The sequence below is a fragment of the Lissotriton vulgaris genome, chromosome 4_1, assembly GCF_964263255.1.
Source record: "Lissotriton vulgaris chromosome 4_1, aLisVul1.2, whole genome shotgun sequence".
NCBI classification, from domain to species: Eukaryota; Metazoa; Chordata; class Amphibia; order Caudata; family Salamandridae; genus Lissotriton; species Lissotriton vulgaris.
In genome coordinates, this window is record NC_141691.1 from 2,012,690,254 (window position 1) to 2,012,714,027 (window position 23,774).

The following is a 23,774-nucleotide window of genomic DNA, read 5'->3' on the forward strand; positions in this document are numbered from 1 at the left end:
GTGGACTGTGGAGGGCATGTCTTTGCACACCATCACTATCTGCTCTCGCTCAGAGAGGGACTCCGAGGATCTGCCTGAGCGGGATCCGGATGCCTTCTGGGGCTTGCCTTTTTTTTTCTTGCCGCTGGCATTCATCTTGTGGGGTCCTCCTCGCCTCAAGGGAAAGGCAGTGTTACTTCAGTGTTCCTGGGCGACTTGTGTCTTCGATGTTCAGGTAAGGTGAGAGTCGCTCCGCTCTGACTCTGCAGTGAGCCGCGAAGCCTCCTTCAGCATTGCTGTCCCACGTTCTTTCTTCCAAAAATGATAAAAGAAAGCAAGTGGCAGCATGCACGATCCTCGACTCCTCACAAACGTTTATGGTGACACCATCTCTGAGATCTTAAAGGATCCAAACTGAATGGTTTAAGTCAGTCCTAATGTGTCCCAGCTGCCTTCTCTCTCCGCTGCACGGATACCGTGTGAATCCTTCGCCCAGGTGAAGCTTCGCCAGGCAGCAGGCGCTGGGCGGGACTAGTCCATGCAAGTACTTGTCAAAATTAAGAGAAATAATATGCAAGGACTCCGTAGCCTCTGGCAGCTCTTCACAGAGTCGACGTGGGTCGCTCTCCCTCTCCGTGACTAGATTCCCTCCACGCCTTCTGGGGGCCAGTCTATAACACTGGTGCACCTGTGGCTGCAGGACGGCTCAGATGTCCAGACTCACCTGAGCTGGCCCATCGCTGGTAACCCAATGCTGGACGCGGCAGGAGGAGTGCAGAACTGTGGCTTCCACACAGGTGTGTAGTCTGGAGGTAAATTGCCAGATAATTACATTTGTGCCCAAAGATTAAACTGTAGTTTGTTCTCTTTTAGTTCTATAAATCGCTGTACTGACTTGAGGCTCTAATAAAGTTGCATCACAGTATTTTATATTTTTGTATACACAGTTTTGTTCTTGGTGGTAAACTGTCTGCAAAATTGTTGATTTGTAATTGTTGTAATCTGTAAATGAGCCCGGATTAGTTTACCTTAATGAGTATGCTCTAATGGTGTTATTTTAACCTATACTATAAACAGTTAATAATGAAAAATTGCAATTCTTTTGAACCTTGTAGGTGTGTAATCCAATATTCAAAGTAAGATTGATAGTCCTCTTCGTTTTCATAAAATAGAGATGCAAATCTAATGTTCCTGCCCCACTGCAAGTAAAAGGGGGGACAGAGTGAGTGACAGGGCTGCAGGAGGGCTTGGGAAGGATCATCTGGCCTTTACTTTCATCTAGATTATGTCAGTGAAGTGAAGTAGTGTGGCTCACTGGTTAGAGGGGACAGACCCGAGAGCAGAGGACGGCCCGGGACCAGGGTTCGATTCCCGGCGCGGCAGGTTTCTGGACCAGGGTCAGCGGACTCGATAATTCTCTCGCCTCGGTGCCCACTCTGATCAGCGATCACACTCGGCAACTCTGGGCACTAGCTTGCCTCATCTTCACTAACGGCCCCACCAGACCGCCGGGGATGCCTGGTCTCACCCTGGAGATACCCATTAAGGGACCATCTCTCAGGGAAGCCAGGAAGGGTTTCGCAGCGGTCGAAGCGCCTTGGGACCCTACGGGTAAGTAGTGCGCTATATAAATGCCTATACATTTACATATACATCAATCAATCAATCGAAGGCATCTGTACAGTGCACGGCTACTTCAACAGGAGGGTCCTGGTGCCAAGAAAGACTAGGCAGATGATACCCCTAAAAAGAAGGCATAAGCCTTTATCAGAAAGAAAGGTTTTTAGTTCTTTTTTAAAGATAGAAATAGAAGAAGCTCTACGGAGGGTTCTGTGTATTCTAGGAGTATGTATTCACCTTTTGCAAAAATTAAGGATGACAAGGACTTAAAAATAAACTACAAAAATCAAGACCGCACGAAAATACATGGAAAAAAAAAGAATCAAAAACCAAACGTGTTGTTTATTTTTGGAAAGAAGACTATCAACCTTTTGCAAATTCCGAAATCTAGCCATCTAACTTTCCACCTGTTGTCGGACTAGGTTAAATTATTATTTTAAATCCCCGCCTTCCAAATTTGTGGGATGATCTGGTTTTGTGATCTCCATCTTGGATTCACATAGCTCCATTGGAACTGCACTGAAAGCAAATGGTAGACCTGACTCGTTCCTCCTCTCGCCAGTCCTGCATCGAATGGGTGAGCCCACCTCAAGAAACCCACCCACCCTCTGTCACTCATGACCCAGAAGAATGGTATGGCTCCATCCCTGTCGGGAGGGTACATATATGTACACACACCCTTTCTTCTTCAATCGATCTTTCTTTGTGGAACAAAGTCCGCACCTTCTGACAGACTTGTAAGTCACTTGTCTTTAACTTGTGTTACTTTAAAGTGATATGGCGCAATGTTGATTGCACGTTTGGTCGTTGCTGTGTAGGATTGGCTTGTATCTCACAGGGCTGCCTTCAAGTTCAATTCTTTGACCATTGCAGTCGATTCATTGCCTTTACAGTAGCTGTCGGTGAGGGATTTCTTCTGCATTTTCTGGGATCCAGATCCTCTGCTGAGTGTTCCGTGTGATCAGGGAGAAGGTGGTGGCAGGGTTAATGAAAGATAATCACTGATGAGATCCTGTTGGTGTAGGGTGAACTGGTTCCCCCTCAGTTGTCTGCAGGTGAAAGCACCGAATGGGAAGTTGCCTCTTGATACATTCTCCTCTGAGATGACCGGAGCTCCGTATTCAACCCATGGTCAAATGATGGCTCTTGGTAATAAATGGGGTTTTGGGTAGACTGCAATGGTCCAGTCTTCCAGTGTGCCTTCCAATTTAAGGCCGATAGAGCCCCAAAAAGGCATTTTGACTGGAAGCACAAAATGGTTCTAACTCTACGAAGGTAGCAAGCTCCATCTCAGGAGCTTGTTACCTTTGTTGGATCAGAACCATCTTGCGTTTCCAGTCAGAAGCAGTGGTGCTCAGTACTTTTAGAACTGTTACAATTTTTAAAGTGGGGACAGACATATACATGCCAACCATGTTTATTGGGGACATCTGTAGGGTACTGTGTGCTCCTGTGCAGAACTCACTGGCAGCAATGTGAAGGTAGCTCTAGGAGCCTGTTTTCATAGAGAGAGCTTGACATTCCTGTTTTTTTTTCATTTATTGTTCTCTTGTCTCTTGTTTCTCAGTCTCTTATCCTCTGACGCATGAAAGGCGGAGCAGGATCTGTGCCAAAATATGTGCCAGCAAACATCGGGTTTTGATAAAGATGGGAACATTGGCAGATGTGCAACCTCTGGAGGGCTCTCAAGAGAAGACAAAGCATGTTTTTAATTTTTTCCTGTATTTACAACTTGTTCATGTTCCCAAGCGCAGAAGGGAGATAATCTAAGCCAACTGGGTATGGACTGTAATCCGAGAAATTTCTTTTATATAGTAAAAACGAATCCAAGCACTATGAAACGAAGCGAAGCACTACATCACGGTTACCAATCTTATCAATGAGAGAAGATATAGACACGGTAATATATCGGTGTTATCACTATGGATTCTACCATTTAGACCTGAGATAGACTCTTTATTATAAACAAGGGTTCTACCACCATATAGATAAGCTCTATAATCTAAGGAAAGTTTCTGCCAATAAGAGCTGCGATAAACACTGCATTATGTATATGGCTCTACCACAAAGAAGCAAGATAATGTCTCTTTAATAAACAAGGGTTCTACCAACAAGAAGTGGGATATATTTTGTATTATCTAGCACGGCTCTCTTATACGAAACAAAGCTAAACTCTTCACAGTACGAAACACGTTAGACCCCATGCTATATATTAAGGTCCCGCCACAGAGAATAAGGGTTCTTCTACCGTGAACCGAGCGAAACTCAATATTATCGTTGTAGTTTTTGAACATCACAAACTGAGCTAAACTCGATATAACATTTTTATGCCAATAATATTTATATAACAGGGACTGGTTCTGTTGGTTAGAACAGAGCTAATTTTAGTATGTAAGACATGGGCTGTAACACTGAGGACAGACATATCCTCCAGATTACACGTATAGGTTTTACGACAATGAAAGTAACCTTCATATTTGAAATACAGTAAAGAAAAAGCTAATCCCTATGGCACAGATTGAGGTTTAACTGAGTCACCACAGCTAATTTACATATTACAGAAGTGAGAACATATAGAAATAATAAGATAACGATCTGTAGTTGGTACTGGTCTAAATTCCAGTGCGCTCTTTGGACTGGTGTACCCTATGGTTCCAGCAAGTGTCTTGGCGATAAAGGAAATCTTGACCCCCAGTTGGTCTGGTAAAATATTGCTGCCCGTTTAACAAGTCCATGACCCAGCTGGAACTCTAACTGGTCCTCCTTCCGGCGACTGTGCACAGAGCGCTGCAACTCTTAACTACCAGATCCCGGACAGTCCCTTTAAATTTGGATACTGAGAATTCTTGTAAACAGACCTTTGAGACACTGAAAGTTTCTGGATGCGAATGAAACCCTGTCTCTAGTTTTGATAGTGGGGTTCTGTCATTTACTTAGTTTAGGATAATTTAGAAAGTTCAGTAACAGGTCCAAACTCACTAAATTTCCTCAAATCTTATCTAGGGCCACCGAGAAACAAGAACAGACAGCACACAGATATGATTATGATACATTGTTTCTCCATGCTTCCTATCTCTGCACCATTGACTATCTGGGAGTAAACAAACGATAATACATTTAGGACCTTCCAAAGGCAGCAGAGTGCCCCTTCGGATTTCAAAATATGATAAAATTGGCCCTTGTTCTAAAGAAGTAGTACCAAATCAAGAGAAGTACTTGTGGTTGCGCCTCTGCCCCAGAAGATGTAAGCTGCTTCTTTTTGCGCATGATGTATTAACTATCACATTTTACGAGCCTGCAAAACAGACCCTATTTCTCATAGGAACTGATAGTTATGAATGCTGATTTAGATACTATTGTTTATCATTTACTGTGTCACCTCCGGTATCCAAATGTCTAATACCCTTCACCTCATGGAGTAAGCCTTTACTGCTTGGCTTCGCTACCCCTGGAGAGTCAAGTGTAAGTCAAGCACTTGTAGGGGGAAACCTGGCTATCCAGTGCTGTATCCAGAGGCCATGCAACACCGGATGTAAAGGACAGGCACCCACTGTAGACACTGCCATGAAACCACGACTTCCCCAAAGAAAAGGACACACGATAGAGATATACCTGTTTAAGAGGAGGCGCTGAGAAAGGGACAGTCCCTTCTATTCCTAAGAACCACGGTGGCCATAAAACAGCTTTAACTGGCCTAACAGTGGTGGGTTTATAAATAATGTTTTCCCTAATCTAGATTTTGCAACGTCTCTAAGGAAAGGTTCACTAAATGGTTAAGTTACGAAAGATATGCAGCGTACATAAAATCCTCAGGTTGGCTTTGTCAGCGATTTCTGATGGACCGCTCAGACCCACCAAACAATCCTCCAACAGTTACACTGAAATTCCCAGGACCCTCCAAGGATTTACAGGATTTACAGAGCCTGAAACACTGATGTCGACAACCACATCAACAAGCGCTGTCCGTGTGTCCCAACTTGTTGCTGAAGCGAAAAAAAAAGGAAGGAATTTTGAAAGAAGACTCTCTATGGCTCGAGGCGATGGCATTCCTTGCCAAAAATAGGAGGGACACGAGCGGGAAATTAATGGCACACAAAGCGAGTTCTGTAAGTGCTGCTGAAGAAAGGATAATTGTCAGACGGGCAGGTAGAAACAGAAAGGCAGGGCCTGGCCCAACAATGGTGCTCCATTAGAGCTCGGTCACCCTTCTAAGACGGCCCAGTGCCTGGATCTGAAGCAGTATGCCCATGTACATAATTGGCAGCGTCTCCGGAAAGCTGCTTGTAATGATCTCACCATGTTGGGTGCTACTTAATGCTAGGAGTGTCCTGGTGAAGTTATAGGATACACCAAAAGCTTCACCTCCAAAGGAGCCTGGACAAAGTGGTAAGAGCAACACATGGTATGACTCTTTGTAGGGAAATTCCATCTTCAGTGACATTTATAAAATTTGAATGCACCACTAATGATGTATTGCAATGAGCCGCAGAAATCTAACATGTGAAATGACCAGTTTCGACCACACTCCACCAAAAGGATGTTCCCAACAGGTGATGACATCTATATCGACCACCAAAGCAGCGGCACCTGCAGGGATAAGGGTTGCGGAACAGATCTATCGGCCTCACACTTAACCGGAGTGTACAGTACATAAACATGTTGCGTGGAATAATTCTCAAATGAAAGAGAAGCTTGAGGGCTGGAGTTTATCTCTGGTTTCTAATGGGGACAGCCCAGCATGGAAGAGAACCATATCTGTTCTTCTAGAGGAGACAGCCCAGCATGGAATAGAAGCTTACGAACAGGAGCCCATCTCTGTTCTTCTAGAGGGGACAACCCAGCATGCAAGAGAAGCTTGAGGCCAGAAGCCCATCTCTGTTCTTCAAGAGGGGACAACCCAGCATGCAAGAGAAGCTTACGAACAGGAGCCCATCTCTGTTCTTCAAGAGGGGACAACCCAGCATGCAAGAGAAGCTTACGAACAGGAGCCCATCTCTGTTCTCCTAGAGGGGACAACCCAGCATGCAAGAGAAGCTTGAGGCCAGAAGCCCATCTCTGTTCTTCAAGAGGGGACAACCCAGCATGCAAGAGAAGCTTACGAACAGGAGCCCATCTCTGTTCTTCTATTGGTTAGAACCCAGCATGGAAGGATCCATCTCTGTTCTTCTATTGGTTAGAACCCAGCATGAAAGAGAAGCATGAGGCCAGAGGCCCAGAGAAACTAAAACAAGAGGCTGGCGCAGAGAACCAGTGAAATCAGCTTCTAGTAAAGTTTGGCAGCTTAGAGGCCGGAAAAAATTGCTCCAAGTGGTTAGGGCTGGCCCCCTAGTGCATAACGGCACCAAAAGTATTCAAATAGCTCAAGGGGGCCAGAGATATGCCACGTGAAGCAGGTGCCCTAAGATCTTTTGTCCAAAGCCGGCCACAAAGCGTGTGGGGTCTGACGCGGACCTCAGCTGTGCCTTCGGGGTGGGTCTGGGCCAGCAGGCTGCCCCCAGCACAAGAGCTGTGGGAAGCGTTGTTGTACTTTTCCTGCGAGAAGGAGGAAGGGGGCCAGGACCCCATCCCTGGGGCAGAGAAGGAAATGATTGAGGTTGCACCCCCTCCCAATGCAAAGAAGAGGCCCAGGACCCCATCCCTGAGCCCAAGTGAAGAAATAAAGACGTGGTGCACCCTCGCGACCCCATGAAGCTGTATGGGTGCCCAAGACCCCATCCCTGGGCTCCGGCGAGAAGAAGATGGAGGCGGGGAGTGCCATCGCTCTCCCCGCGAAGACCAAATTGGGCCCAGGACCCCACCCCTAGGCCTGGCACGTAAGAAAAGCCATGGAGCGCCATCACGCTCCCCATGAAGATCCAGGCAGGCCAAAGACCTAGGCCCGGAGAGGAGAAGAGGGGAGAGGAGAAGAGAAGAATGGGAGCGCCGTTGCGCTACTCCATGTGCCCCTACCGCACAGCACGCATCTGCCCGCAGGAGCAGGCAGACCAGAAGAGAAGCATTGGCTCCTGTGGCAGCATACCAGTGTGCTGGACACATGTGGAGAGGGGCAGGAGCTGCCAGGAGTAGGCTCCCCAAGCTGCTCGCCAACATAAAGAGCACCTTGAGAAAAGAATCGCGGCATGAGGACGCGCAAAAAAAAAGAAAAAAGATAAGCAAAGGAAACGGACGTGGCTGTCCCCAGCACAGTGGGAGAGCCTCTGCTTAAAAATTCACTACAAAGCGCGAAGGAGTGCCTTATAATGCCCTGCGTGGCTTGCCGACATTTGTCAGCAAAAATCTTTTATTTAAACATTGTGGTGGCCCCTGGAGAGTGGGTCACCACCAAAGGGGTACAAAAGATGTGGGGGAGATGCAGGAGCAGCACAACCTCCTCCCAAGCCCAGTTAAAAGGGCCCCCTGCTAAGTTGGCTGGGACACTAAGAAGATAGCCCCTCGAGGGTTTTTCTTTATTTCAAAGTAGTTCTTAGCAGGAGCTTTTGTTTTTCAGCATGCACTGCTCCATTTTTGGGAGCAGACAGTACAGCTGCAACAAGTTGTGGCCTGAAGATATACAAAGGGAGTTGTTCGTGTTGAGCGACACCCTCTAGGGGTGAAAGGTGGAAATTATGCACATGTGTAGTTACAATAGAGATAGTCTCTTGGGACTGTTTCTAAAGTGCAGTATGCTGCAAACACCTAGGGATGAGAGAACTATAATTACATAAATGTTGTGATCATAATTGTGTTGCCTTCAAGGGCAATGTTAAAAGTGAGTATTTCATTCTAAAGTAATTTTGATGACACATAACACCTAGACATGCATAGACATATTCTCTTGTGAATGATTTAATGAAGTAATGATGCTGGCAAACATCATATGCCAAGTAAACATGCTTTATTGCGAACATTAAGTGTGCGATCATTCAAAGTGATATTCCATTATTGCATTTCTAATACGAACAAATGTTCTGACATGTGATTTGTTGCTCTAGACCTTCCTTTGGGAGGATAAAGAATGGTTATGCAAAGTCATTGAGTAGCGTGTGTGTGTAATAAATGTACTTTTTCCTTTTTCAAAAGCAAAAGCACAAACTGGACAATCATTTATTGAGTGTTATTATTGTGTATCTGTGAAATGGAGATTACTAGCTCACACCAGCTCCCTTTAGTAAGCCTTGGACTGCTCTGCAACGCTACCCTATGAGAGTCAAGCGTCAAGATGGGTGTTTGGTTCCCAGTGGTGGACAACTGCGAACTCATTACTTGTGCAGACCACACGGCTAATGACCCATTTTCCTACACAGACGAAATTCTGAATGGGAATGATGCACGACATGGGTTGAAGAGAAGGAAGGAAGACGGAGGAAGTCTTAGAAAGTAGAAAATTTGAGGGGGGTTAGTGAGAAGACTAAAAGGAGAATGTAAAAGTATCTGAGGTGAAAGAAGGAATAAGAGATAAGAGAAGAAATAGGCGAAAGGCAATGGAAGATAAACAGAGGAGGAAAGGACCGCTTTGATGAGGGTACAAGGAGGACCAATCTCCCCACGCCTCTTACTTGTGCCGATGGATAATGGCATTGAAGAGCCGTCCGTCCCGCCAGCTGCCCGTGAAGTTGTCACACCGCAGGCCCTGGTAGCCCTCCACCATACGCTGCGACCACAGCAGCAGCTTCTCCTTGGCCGTCATGTCATCGGACTGCCCGGTCACCTGGATATCCGAGATCTGAAAGAGAAGACCACAGCGCTCAAAGAGTAACAGAAAATACTACAGCCCGTGTGTGCTACAACTTGGCTATATTTTAGAGCATGATCAATCAATCAATCAATCTCAGGGTTCCTATAGACCGCAGCTAAATACCCGTTCGAGTCTCAAGGCGCATGACCAAAAAAAGAAAAACATAATAAAAACCACAAAAAGCAATGGGATGTTTGAAAACATTAAAAATGTATAAAATCTAATTGTTATTCTGTAAACAATTCTCATTACTACTCCATTATGAAAACTAAAAAAGTCAATTTTTCTGTTGACCACCTCTTTTCATTTGTGCGTGTTGTAGCAGATGTGTGTATGTGGGATACCAAAGGTGATTTCTGTGTGGCTACTTGAAACAGGTTAATATTAGATATATTTATGGCACCTCTTTTTTTTATTTACATTTTGCAATTATTGCCCATGGAGCACAGAAGCATTCCTTCCATCAAAATCAGATTTGCATATCTGAGAAAAGGGGGCGGTGCTCAGGCGCGCCAGGCATATGAGGTGCACATTGATTGCAGACACTTTGTTTCACATACTAAACACTAGCATGTTTAGCACAAATGCTTAAGTAGATATCTGTCCACTCAGATGTTTATTTCTTTGCAATCATGGCTAGACCCTGGACAGGCGAATAGCAAGGCTGGTGGATAAACTAGTGGTCAGCCTTGCAAGGACAGTTGAGAGAAGGTAGCCAGGTGTCACTGCCAGACATACTACCCGCCTGTAGGCTGTGGTCCACTTTCGCTCAGAGACTTGTACACCTGGAGCGACAGCAGAGACAGTCAGCATCTCTCAGTTCTTCAGGGGGTAGCCCTCTCTGGCCGTGCACAGCCCCGCTACAGGTGGGCAAGAAGAGTCAAGAAGCCAAGGTGCCACCACCAGCAACACCAGATCCTTGGCCAAGTGATGCAGGCTGGACTGGTGCAGGACAGGATCAGCTGGTCTCATTCCATCTGCTCCACTTCAGAAGAGCATGTCTACCAAAAGGTGGCAGAAGACCTCACACCAGGGTGATGTGACATTGGTGCACGTGCCTGTGTGATGTGACATCCGAGCATACACTCGAGTTTGGAGACATCACAACATGAATTTCATGGGGTGGTGGGGGGACTTAAGAGCATGTACATCGAGTACGGTGACACTGGAACATGCCTTCCAGGACAATGACTTACGAGGGTGCACTCGAGTACCATGACTCAGAAGTATGCACTCGAGTGTAGTCAGAAAGTAGTATGCACTCAAAAGAATGACTTAGGAGTGTGCACTTTACATAATATAACGTGTATTTGTAAAGAGCACAATCACCGCAAGGGTTATCTTGGCCGTGAGTTACAGATGTTTATTGTTACCCAACTCAATGGTACTCCTTTTATCGACCTCACAAGGATGAAAGGCTGAGTGAACCCACCTGGATTTGAACCTGTGACCATGAGTTCGAACACAGCCCCCTACAGTGGACGCATTAGTCCACTGAGCCAGGACTTGACAACCACTGTAGTATGGTGATTTAAGAACGTGCACCTGGGCTCAGTGACCTAGGACTATGCACTTGAGAACAATAACTTAAGAGCACTGGATTCAGTGACAAAGGAGAACGCATATGAGTGTGGTGACAAAGGACTATGCACTCGAGAACAATGACTTAAGAGCGTGCACTTGTAGCGTCCACTGTGGTATGGTGACTTAAAAGCATGCACCTGGGTTTAGTGATGTAGGACTATACACTCGAGAACAATAACATAAGAGTGTTCACTCGGGTACCGTGACATACGTGTATGCACTCGAGTGTGGTGACAAAGGAGAATGCATTTGAGAACAATGACTGAAGAGCGTGCACTTGGAGTATCCACTGTCGTATGGGGACTTAAGAGCGAACACTAGGTGCACCTGAGTGCAGTACGATAGGAGTACGCAAACAAGAAGAATGCCTGGGGAGCATGCATTTCAGTGCAGTGCAGTGACATAAGAGCATGCACTGGAAGAAATGACGCTGTATCCGCTGGCTGAAAATAAGATCACCCTCAACCACTCATCAGTGGAATACCCCCAAAGATCTCTGGTGCTCTCTAGCGATGGGTGCTGGCTGGAGGCACCACTCTAGGGCTCAAGTGCACACACGAAGTGAGAGACATATGGAGGGGCCACTTTAGGCACCAGGGCAAGGGACCTGCGAAGGGACCACCCTGGGGACCGGAGCGAAAGGCATTCAGCGGGACCACAGGACAAACCGAGATTTGCCTAGAATCGAATGAGGAAGCGCTACTTACTTCTCCTTCCTCTGAACCACAACCAGCCTTCTACAAACACAGAGGGCTCATTCACAGATTGAACATTACTCCACTGACCACAGACATCGGAAGCAGAAGACAAACCGCAAATTCACACCACAACACACGCAAGACTGACGAGGAAGGGAGACCTTCAGGGGCATCTCAGGAATCCTCAACCATGATGCTGAGCAGCTGACATAGCAAACCATGATGGAGTAAAGACAAAACATCGCCAACCTTCAGTGAGAAGCCAACCAAGACATGGCGGACAACGTGCAGCCAAAAGACAATATTACACGAAGAGCAAGGGGCCAGAGGAGACCGGAACAGTGCAAGCAAGAAACAACACCCAACACACTCAAAAATACAGTACAAGGTGCAAGCAAACACACAGCACACATAGGCAATCAAGATGTGGCACACTGAGGTGCTAATGGTCAACCACAACACGCAGCCAAAAGACAATATAGGACAAAGAGCAAGGTGCCAGATGAGACATGGAACAGAGAGTGAGAAGGAAACATGACTTGACACAGCTCAAGGGTCCAATACAAGACGCATGCAAGCACATAGCCTAGAACATGAAGAGACCACGGCGACATGGCCCACCGTGGTGCCAATGGCCAACCCCAACGTGCTTCACAGTGCTGGTGCCTACCTCACTGTGGCACACAGTTCAAGGGTCTTACCTATTTGGCACACTGTCGAAAGGGTAAGCCGAGCACTGTGTAAGAACATATCTATCCACTGACCCAGATATGCCACATGGCGGAATCTGCGAACTGCCCCCAGGCACACAGCACGTGGCAGGCAGCATAATGAGAAAATAGCTATGTGATACATGGTGCCAGCAGTAAAACAGTATATGGCAGATAATGAGGGAATGGCTCTGGGGACCCCAGATTGCCTCTAGAAGCAGGAAAGGTGGGTAAATGTAACTTAGGATGGCACAAATGTGCACATTTTAAGGGAAGAAGACAGCTATTAAGCCATTTACTAGACTGCATGTATAGCGACGTCTTGAGGGATGTACCATGAATACTAGGAGTGTGGTATGGCACATAGGGGTAGGGGGTGGGCATGCCGTGGCGGGTGGTAACTGTAGCCTGGTACCCCATGTAAGGGGTAGCACTGGCACAGCACACAGAGGAAGGTGGGACAAGAAGCCTCAGAAAGGAACTCCCAGAACAACAAACACTCAAGAGACACAGGTGCAGAAGAGGAAGGGTGCGCCTTGAGTAGCTTGAGGAAGGGAGCCCCGGGTCCCTCTTCTTTCCTCTGCAGCCCTTTCACTCCCTGGCTTCCTCCTTGCCAGCTCTGCCTGGCACCATGACTGCCAAGCTGGCTCATTTCCTCTCCACCGGCCACAAGAGATTGAAGGAAATGATTAGAATTGCTTTTAGGCAGCAGAAAACTGAAATACCAGAGGAAAGTGTGGGTGAGTCAGTCACCCGAGCCAGCCACACCCAGCAGGCCATGTGACTTTTGTCATACCGGCTAGAACCGGCATGTATTTAATTGGTATCCTCTCCCTACCAATGTTTTACAATATACCCACTACAAAGCACTTCGATGCCTCAACAGGGTCAGTAAGCGCTATATAAACCTGCAATACGATACTTCTTACCATCGCAATGTTGCAACAAAGGTTCTTGGACACTGAAAAGCTGGCCTAATGTGACAGTGCCTTCGAAATTAACAAGACAGGGTGACTATTCAGGAGAGCCAGGGCTTAAAACACACTTTTTAAAAAAGAAAACAAGGACTGAATTCTCCAGAGGGGATCAATAGGGAGCAAAGCTTTGTACAGAGATATTACTAACGCTCACTTGTTCTCTGTGAGAGGGTGGGTTGGCCTCCATTCTCAAAGGGAAGCAGTCTTTGGCCAAGCAGTGGACTTTTGTTTCGTGCTGTCAGTCCCCCAAACTGTAAAGGCTAGCAGAAGTAACTTCTCACAACTTTTGACGACTTTACAAGGTTGGCCTCTTGTCCCACCGTGAACACCTCAATAGAGGGGCTGGAGGAAGGGCCGGGAGTAGAAGCTTCATAAAGTACAAATGGCTCTTTGCCCAGTTTTACTCTTTCTTTCTGCGGCTGCCTTTGTGGCCTCCTAAGTCCCGGGGCAGCAAAGCGCAGACCAGAGGGCAGCAAAGCGCAGACCAGAGGGTAGCAAAGCGCAGACCAGGGGGTAGCAAAGCGCGGACCAGGGGGTAGTAAAGCGCGGACCAGGGGGTAGTAAAGCGCGGACCAGGGGGTAGTAAAGCGCGGACCAGGGGGTAGTAAAGCACGGACCAGGGGGTAGCAAAGCACGGACCAGGGGGTAGCAAAGCACGGACCAGGGGGTAGCAAAGCGCGGACCAGGGGGTAGCAAAGCGTGGACCAGGGGGTAGCAAAGTGCGGACCAGGGGGTAGCAAAGCACGGACCAGGGGGTAGCAAAGCACGGACCAGGGGGTAGCAAAGCACGGACCAGGGAGTAGCAAAGCGTTGACCAGGGGGTAGCAAAGCGTTGACCAGGGGGTAGCAAAGCACAGACCATGGGGTAGCAAAGTGCGGACCAGGGGGTAGCAGAGCACGGACCAGGAGGTAGCAAAGCGTTGACCAGGGGGTAGCAAAGCATAGACCAGGTGGTAGCAAAGCACAGACCAGGGGATAGCAAAGCCCAGACCAGGGGATAGCAAAGCCCAGACCAGGGGATAGCAAAGTGCAGACCTGAGGCCGCATCGTCCCCCAGTTCAGATACATACATTTAGGTTGTAAAAAGAGGGCGTTATACCGTCTCTCTCAGTGACAGACAATGTGAGAAGCACTCTCAGTAGGTGACAGTGTCAGGAATAGAAGGTCTGTCAGTCTTTGCTACTGTCAGGGGGCAAGAGGGGGACTTACACCAGAGCGAGTGTCAGTAAACGGCGTATTCTCTCAATCTCTGTGAGTCTTGGTGTTGGAGGGTCTATCTCGGTGGGCTTTTGTGAGACAGTGCTAGGAGGCTCTGGCAATCTTTACTAGTGTCAGGGACCGGGGGGATACCCACATTCTGTGCCTGTGTCAGGCAGGGTGAGGCTCCCTCTGTCTGTACAACTGTCAGGCAAGGGGAAGCCCCCTAGGTCTGTGCTAGAGTCAGGCAAGGGGAGGCTCCCTCGGTCTGTGCTAGTGTCAGGCAGGGATAGAGGCTCCCTTTGTCTGTGCTAGTGCCAGGCAGGGAGAGAGGCTCCCTCGGTCTGTGCTAGAGTCAGGCAGGGAGAGAGGCTCCCTCGGTCTGTGCTAGTGCCAGCCAGGGAGAGAGGCTCCCTCGGTCTGTGCTAACGTCAGGTGGGGGGAGGCTCCCTCAGTCTGTGTTCGTGTCAGGCAGGGGGAGAGGCTCCCTCAGTCTGTGCTTGCGTCTGGCAGGGGGAGAGGCTCCCTCGGTCTGTGCTTGTGTCAGGCAGGGGGAGAGGCTCCCTCGGTCTGTGCTAATGCCAGGCAGGGAGAGAGGCTCCCTCGGTCTGTGTTAGTGCCAGGCAGGGAGAGAGGCTCCCTCGGTCTGTGTTAGTGCCAGGCAGGGAGAGAGGCTCCCTCGGTCTGTGCTAGAGTCAGGCAGAGTCAGGCAGGGAGAGAGGCTCCCTCGGTCTGTGCTAATGCCAGGCAGGGAGAGAGGCTCCCTCGGTCTGTGTTAGTGCCAGGCAGGGAGAGAGGCTCCCTCGGTCTGTGCTAGTGCCAGGCAGGGAGAGAGGCTCCCTCGGTCTGTGCTAGTGCCAGGCAGGGAGAGAGGCTCCCTCGGTCTGTGCTAGTGCCAGGCAGGGAGAGAGACTCCCTCGGTCTGTGCTAGGGCCAGGCAGGGAGAGAGGCTCCCTCGGGGTGTGTTCGTGTCAGGCAGGGAGAAGTTCCCTCGGTCTGTGTTAGTGCCAGGCAGGGAGAGAGGCTCCCTCGGTCTGTGCTTGCGTCAGGCAGGGGAGACTCTCTCGGTTTGTGATAGTGAAAGGCAGGGGCAGTGACTCTTCTAGTCTGAGAGAACACGTGATCACAAACATACCTACCAAGGTAGCTTCAGAGATTTCTAGAATGTCTCAATTAAAAACATCAAAGGCGGTGAGAGTGAGTGAGTCACGCAGGCTGGGCCCACGCCCTGCAGTTAATACTCTCTTTCTTCAAGCACAACGCGCAGAACATAACGGGTATTAAGGACGTCCGCCCCTCCCCTCGGGCTGTGCAAGCCGCTCATGCTGGGCGGTGACTGAGAGAGCTGGCAGAGACCGACATCCACATGGCGGGAACTTTCCTTTAGGGTGGGACCCTCTGCAGAGCTCCACCGCCTGGCTCTGAGCGCGGCCTCGACAAAGTCAGAGCAGGACCGGTGCCTGATCTCTGCAGACAGGCTGCTGAAATGGTAGATACAAGGCTCTGGCAAGGGTCCAGTGGGCACTCTCAGCAGCACTCTAACAAACATGATCTTTACTGCCCTCACTCTCAGGCAATCACGAGGCCTGGGGGAGTCGGACAGAGCCCCACCCGAGGGGCAGGGCCGGCTTAAGCGCTGGTGGCGCCCAGTGCGACAATGTTTGTTGGTCCCCCCCAATGACCACCTCCGACACGGATTTCCTCACTACCACCCTTTCACAGTACCCCTCAAGTCTCCATAACTCCTCTCTATCGGATGCATTGAATTTGTTTTATAGCGCCATTCTTACCAGTGTAGGGAGGCAAAGCACTTTACATAACACACATTACACAGACTATCAATCATGCATGTGTAAATCAGTGCATAGGAAACATTACATATCAGAGAGGACTACAAGCTGTAGAAGTGACGTTTTACATACTGGTAGGCAGTATAGTTTAAGAGTATTTGGTCTGGAGAAGCGCAAACTCAAGATTTAAAACACAACACCGTGGTTGCGGGTTCTCTTTAGTAATAAGAATGTACTTCTACCCAAATGAACCCTTTTTTGCAACAGGAGGATAATGAAAGAATGGGGGAAACCATAACACTCTAATCCATATTTTCAGTCTGCATGCATCTCTTGGATGACAGTTAATTGCTCACTTGTATATTAGGATTTTTACTCCTAAGCTACAAGTAATAAAAGGATCTCTCCAACAGAAACAGTAACCCACTGACCTATAAGGTTGTATGCACTTTGTGGGCTGCATGGTTCACGTTCTTTGAAGCAGGCATATTAAACCTCTGCGCTACCTTACCATGAATCAAAACGTCCTTTAGACAAAACTCCGCCCTCCCTCCAGGAAGAACATTAATCACCGGCGTTATTTTGTCATTTTTATTGTTGTCTAAAAAATACTGGAGGCAGGAACGTGGCAACAGCAGGCGCGTCTAAAACCATAAAACACTTGCAAAAACGGCGCCACACCCGAAGTCAGCACCAGGTGCTGTGGCACCAGTCGCACCGCCCTAGAGCCGGCCCTGAGGAGGTCTAACACCACCTACACCACCTGTGTTTTACAGACCACCCTCGAGCCCGGGAGATATGACCCAAGCCTCACAGACCTCAGTATGAGGAAGTATTTATTTATTTATTTATTTTGAAAGTTTTATATAGCGCGAACAAGATCATTCGCAGATATCAGAGCGCTTTACATAGGAGAAGAGCAAATATACACAGATACATCTATAGTGTTAAAAGTACAGTGAAATGATATCATAAACAATCAAGTAAGTCAATTTCAAAGTCAAACAAAAAAGCAAAGGGTTCGAACAAGTAGTACAGATGAGCACTGAGTCTTTGAAGTTGATCCCCAGTAGTGGTTCATGTGCATTTAGCCATGAGGATCGCTTTTACTTCTTTCTTGAAAAGTATGGTAGATGGGATGAGCCTGGTTTCCATCTCCAACGGGCCCTCTCTCACCGCTGCACTGTGTACACCGCACCGAAGGGCCGAGAAGACCCGCCTGTCGGCATGTGTACAAACGGAGGCATTTAAATTGCACCGGGGCCCAAACTCTGTCTTCAATTCAGCCGGTGCCCTTCTACACTCGAGGAAAACCTCAAAGACAACCGCCGCTAAATGGTGGGGTGGGGTGGGCGAGTGTCTTAGTGAAAATTAACCTACGTTTATTAGACTTGTTGCTTGGTCTGAGAGAGAATGCCGACTGTTCATCGCATGGCCAGCAGGTGGAAGTAGAGGACCGGTAAAGAGACTCTTAAAACTGAGCCAGAACTATTCCCACACACAGAGACGGTCTCAAAGGGGATGGTAGTGAGTGGGCTGGTTTTTCAAGGCGAAACTACCAGTCATGGCAACGTTCAGTGAAACCCCAGGGATCCTGAAGCGCACAAACGTATCCAAAACGGGAAGAGGGGTACTTGATGCAGCAGATAGGACCCCAGTACTACATGTGAGAGCAGACTCAGCACCCGTATAATGCCAGTAGTCAGGGCTTTACGTCGGCCGGATCTCTCCGGTTCTGAGCATCGGCAGATTTTTTAAAGGAGGTCTCAAAACGGGTCTCTATCGAGCTCCGTTTTGTGCCTGGGCACAGGCAGTCTGTCTTTTTTCCAGACTGCTCACTTCTCACTAGTGGAGAAGTTACGACATGACGTCATGCCAGGTGAGCGTTGTAGGGGAAGGGAAGTCCTTTAAAGAGTCATTTTCTCTCTGGATTTCCCTTCTCTTTTTGAAACTCCGGAGCAGCAACATCCTCGTGTTGTCACCAGGGCTTTAAGTGGACGCTTTTTGAATAATATATACAATCCATAGTTGCTGCTTATTTATCATATGCAACTAACAACCATTGACAAAGCCAATAGTCCTGACTTGTTGTAGGGATAATTTTACTTGTTGTGTCATATATCTGGATGCAATGACAGAAACAGCAAAATACAAGTTGAGCGGCACACTATGCTAACCACACATTTTTAGCTTATGTGTATTTAAGCCACGCCCTTAATTACATTGTCTACGCTCCTTTTAGAGACCCCCCCGTTTTTTTATCCCACTTAAAGCCCTGCCGGTAGTGGAACTGTGAACTGGTGGTCATCAGTGATAGTAACGATATGGAAAGGGGCCTTCTCTCATTATACGCCCTTGTCTGTGGCTCAGGCCTAGAACTCAGGAATCAGGGCCGTTAACATATGGTGCAGCCCCTCAGCTTGGTCTCTAATGCTACCAGCAGCCCTAACATGCATCACACATCACCCTTAAACACAAGCTCTTGCAGCACTGGTTGTCTGCAGCAGCGTTCCTCACTGGAAGAGGCACTAGGAAGTCTGGTGGTCGTTTGGCAGGAGACACCCCATGCCCTGTGGTCGTACCAGTCGCTACAGGAGTGATTCAGGTCATCAGAGATCCTGCCAGCTGATAACAAGACACTCTATAGGTTTTCCATAGGTTCGCAAAAGGTGCACAACAGTTTCAAATATAGTTCTTGAAGCATCTTTGGGGAGGCACAGCCGATTGTAGGGGAAGCGAAGGGACCCCCCTTGGCATCTCCTGCTCCTGGGCAGGCTGCTGACTTTTCACCACATGACAAGTTCTAGTCTGTGACTCACTGGGCGTGGACAGCTCTGGGAATCTGGGTTTTTCTCTTTATAAATAGCCTGGCCGAAGGAGGGGCGCGTGCAGTGACTCCCGCCCTGTCCCTATAGATGTGCTGAGCTCCAGACAGCTTCCCCTCCAGCTGCAGTTTGTGCTGCGCCTCCCTCTTCTCACAGCGATCTCTACCCTCGGTGTTTCCTCATGCAGGCTTTGCGGTGCCAATGTGGACCAGCATGGCATTTCCATGTAAAGTCAGACCAGTACTCAGTGAAAGAAGGAATCTGACCCAGTGCAAGGGTTCAATCCCTGGACAGGGTATAGACCCATATGCCAGGGACTTCCAGCAGGCATCTGTGCCAGCCTCAGGGACAGGGTACAGGGTTGGCATTACCACAAGAGGTAGGCATCGGATCTAGTGCTTGGAGATCAGGCTTTGACCCCTGTGCCAGCGTTCCAGCCATCAGATATCAGTCTCAGCGGTATACATTGGACCTGGTGCCAGAGAGTGACACCAGGCACCTTCCACTTGGCTCAAATAGGGACGGCCATTGCCAGGCACCGGCACCATCGTGGGATATCTACTCCTGGCATCAGCATGTGCATTGGAGATCACACCCAGGCCTGGCTCTAGCCAGAGTACTATGAATCCAAGCAATGCCAGCACGAGCAGCACCCCGCTAATCCTGGGCACAAGCTCACCATCAATGGTGGTTCTCAGCTCACCCGGAGCCAGGACATCATCAGACTGCAGACCAGCAAGTGTAAACATTTTTAAAAACAACTTTCCATCTTTGCACCCAGGATATGGAACAACACCCTGATATCCATCGGGACCCCCCCCACCCAAAGCTACTCCAATTTAGGAAAGAGTTGCAGACTCGCCTCTTTAAAGAACGCTACATTACAACGCATTAGTCGTCCATTACTCACCTTCTTCTCTTGTTACTCACACACTTTGAGCTTGCCTTTGACCATGTACGGTGCTTTGCTGTCTTTGGCTAGGTTTACGCTATAGAAATAGATATACGTAGATCCATACAATGCACAGGCATAAACCCCCGAACCAGGCATCAGCTCCAGTGCGAGGGATTGGACCAAGGGTTAACGCTGTCTACAGTGCCAGGAGTTTGCATCAAGCAGAGCCAGGCCGGCCACAGTACGAGCGCATAGGCAGGGCTGGCTGAAGCTCCATGGACTATATGTGGGAGAGAAACCTGAAGACTGCAAGAGCAACCAACAGATTTATTTATTTTAAAAGTTTTATATAGCGCTGGCTAGACCCGGAGGTATCAGAGCGCTTTACATGAGCATCAGATCATAGTTACAGGTTACATCGTTACAAAGGTTACACAGTTCTTAGAGCATGGCAACATAGTTACTTGTAAGGTCGAGATAAACAATAAGCACAAATACGTAAGGGGAAAAGAAGGCAAGGTGAGAGATTCAGGGGGGGGTTGGAGTAGGGGAAGTAGACAGATAATGAAGGTGGGAAAGAGGAGGGGAGGGTGAGAGACAGCATGGGGAGAGGAGGGGAAGGGCGACGGGGACACAAACCGGTAGACGAGTCAAGGCAAGTTCCAAAGTCCAGTAAGCTGTGATCCCAGGGGAAGTGGTATCCCTTCCCTATCTCTGTTGCGGGAGGATCCCTTTACGCAGTGGACTCTCTCAGAGGGGTCTCCGAGACTCGAAGGCCTACATGTTGGATCCTTTCCTGAAAAGGGGAGAGGGAGTGCTTTGGCAAGGGGTACCATACCATACCTCAAGTGTGAGTGGATCCCTTGGCGCAGTGGACTCACTCAGCGGGTTTGCTGAGACTCCAGAGTATAAGTATTGGATCTTTCCCAAACAAGGGGAGAAGGAGTGCTTAGTCAAAGGGCAGAAAGGACAGGGGGTAGGCAGAGTAGCAGGCAAGGGGAGAGATTCAGGGGAGAGAGGATAGGAGCTAGGGAAGAGACAATAAGGAGAGACGAAAAGAAGTCTGCGTAAAGACCGACTGGGTAGGTGATGACCAAGGAGGGAATCCACGGCCCATCTCCCCTATAGCTAAACCAAGTAGCTCCATCGGGCATCAGACAAAATAGTGCCAACTTTGTTGCATCACCAGCAGTCGTGTCGATTGATCCCGCATCTGTTGGGTGTGCAGGACACTTGTCTGGAGTAGACAAACGGATGAGTCCTCCATCTAGCAGGCATTATCATACTCTGGCCTCAAGAAGCAGCAGATATCAGCTTTCCATCTGTCAGGGGGCAAAGACCCTCAAACCCAGTGGAGAAATCTTTGCATACTCACGGGGGCTCCCCTCATCAGTTCGCCCTGATCACCTCCTGCACTGCTCACGATCCTTCTGTAATGGTTCCTCCAAGTTGACAACTTTAGAAACCTTGGCTTGGTTTTTAGTGCGCATGTCGAAGGTGTCCAAGTTGTGGTTTTAGCTTCTGGACTTGCACCTTTTGTTTTCAGATTTGCCCTTCAGGTTGAAAGGATGCTTCTAATTGACGGTCTAGAGTGGGACTGCACCCACCCCTTAACTCACCTCTATGTGCCCGACCAACTCCTATCCTGAACAGTATGACGGAGCCTACCCCGCTCCCACCTGTAGAGAATGATGGTACTGACCCCTCTCCTCACCTGTACAGTATAAAAGTCACCTACCGTACTCCTCACCTCTACAGGACGGTACCCACCCGCCCAATATAACACTTTACAATGCATGTTTTTTCTACGCGGTATTTCACAACCCGGTTGTTATAACCCGCTCCACCTGCACAGTATAAAAGGCACCCGGCTTCTTTCCAACATGCACCATATGGTGTCACCCGCGCCGCTCCTACCTGGAAGTGCAGAATGATGGTCCATATGAGACCCAGAGTGAGTTTTGGGTTCCCATCGGCGATGTCATCGTTGCGGATATTCACCAGCTTCACCTGTAACCAAAGACGACTGTTAGTGGTGGGGATGTGGAAGAGGGTAGGCACAGTGTCCAGGTAAAAAGAACCATGGAGCCCCAGATTTTTGCAATGTCGATGGGCAGTCATCTCCGTTACACACCCCTTTGGGATTACCAGAGTACTCATAGTGGGGCTTTTGTGCATCCTTTCAACTGTGCTCAACATTTCCATACAATTCCCCCTCACGTCAGGCAGGCTAGCAGCATCACTTTTGCAGTTCTGAAAGGAAACGGTGCTCACCCAACTCCAGTGCACTACAGACACCAGGTCTGAGCTTTTCACCCACAAATCACTGATTCAAGGTTTGCTGGTCTAATTAGATCAATGGAAACAAAACAAGACTGCAACATCCAGAATGGCTCAGTCTGTTAAACATAAGTCCTAAACTGGGGGCAGAATCTGTGATGATCTGGAGGGAGGCGACCACCCTAAGACCCAACCTTGATGAGTTGCAGCTCATTTGACTTTCTATTCCATCCTCATTCCAATTAAAGAGCTCTCACTCCCCGTACACTGGTCTAGTGTACGCAATTCCAGATCATGTTTTACCTGGAAATTATTACCCACCTGGCTTACAGCACCTCGTTTCTGACAAGCTAAGTATGCAGCATATAAATACCAACGCATATATGCACAGCCCTACCGGGAAATCCTAAAAGAAGTATTATTACCAAAGCTCAAAGGCTGCATTGTATTGACTTCAGAAGGATGAGAAGCTGAGTTGACACTGCCAGGATTCCAACTGGTTGGCTGAAAGTTCAACACAGGTCTGCAGAAAACTTTTTCACCCACTAAGGAAGAGGTCTTCAGACTGTAGGATGGGGCCCTTGTGGGGGGTCTTCACTGATCTCAGGAGGGGCACCAGGTTCTGGCCAATAGGGAAATGTATTATGCCCACGAGGAACATAAATAGACAATACTAGAAAACAGTGCCATGTGCCTAGTGAAAGGAAAAAGCCTGGCAGGGAACCAACTACTCTGCATTGGGCACCAGTTATGTATTCTGTCTCGGATGTATTTCAGTACAACGCGATCTTTTAGATCGCAGTACTTGACAACGCGGGCATTACAACGCAAGTTGTTACAACGACTCGCGTTGGAGGGCGCGGATTTAGGAATATTATAATTTTATATTCCAACACCAGTCCATGTAACAGTAGGGAAGGTGTTGGAATATAAAATTACAACATTCCTTGTCCAACAGCGCCATCAGCGCAAGTCGTAGTAACGACTTGCGTTATAATGGCATCGTTGTAAAGGCACTGTGGTGTAAACACAGCGTTGTAAACAATGTTTACCTCTGTCTCTCCACCCTGGATGGGAGTAGGTGTCAAAGTGTGGGGGTGAGGATGGGAGGGCAAACAGCCCTCAAAGTACCACCTCCCCCTTTTTTACAGATAAATGATCAGACAGTGGACACTTTTAGTGATAATTGACTGCCAATAGAATATTGGCAATGATCTATTCGGTTGCATGTTTAAAAGTGTTTGCTCGATATAACAGCAAACTGCTAAATATGTTTAGAGATGTCATTTTTATAGAATAAATTGAGAGAAATTATGTTTTACATTCTGGAGGCCCAAAGATTTATATTGATTTTTTTGTCAACAAGATAATGCAGCATTAGAAGTAGGAGTGGCCATAACTCGCATAATTTAGTGTGGTGTAATCACATGGAATTACCTGATATTCCTCATAATTACGCGAGAAGAGTAATTCTGCATTTAGCGCTATTTCTGAGTGCAAAAAAT

The 23,774-nt window shown here is 48.2% G+C and overlaps 1 protein-coding gene across 11 annotated transcripts in view; it reads right to left on the bottom strand.

Annotated features, from left to right (window-relative positions):
* The window catches only part of PLEC (plectin), a 624,446-nt gene that overhangs the window by 130,731 nt on the left and 469,941 nt on the right, over positions 1 to 23,774 (bottom strand). For all 11 annotated transcript variants that reach the window (XM_086966398.1, XM_086966400.1, XM_086966394.1 and 8 more), the window contains 2 exons: positions 21,907 to 21,999; positions 9,135 to 9,301 (listed from right to left, as the gene is read on the bottom strand). In XM_086966398.1, the coding sequence (XP_086822524.1) occupies positions 9,135 to 9,301; positions 21,907 to 21,999 (260 nt within the window). The remainder of the gene's footprint in view (positions 1 to 9,134; positions 9,302 to 21,906; positions 22,000 to 23,774) is intronic.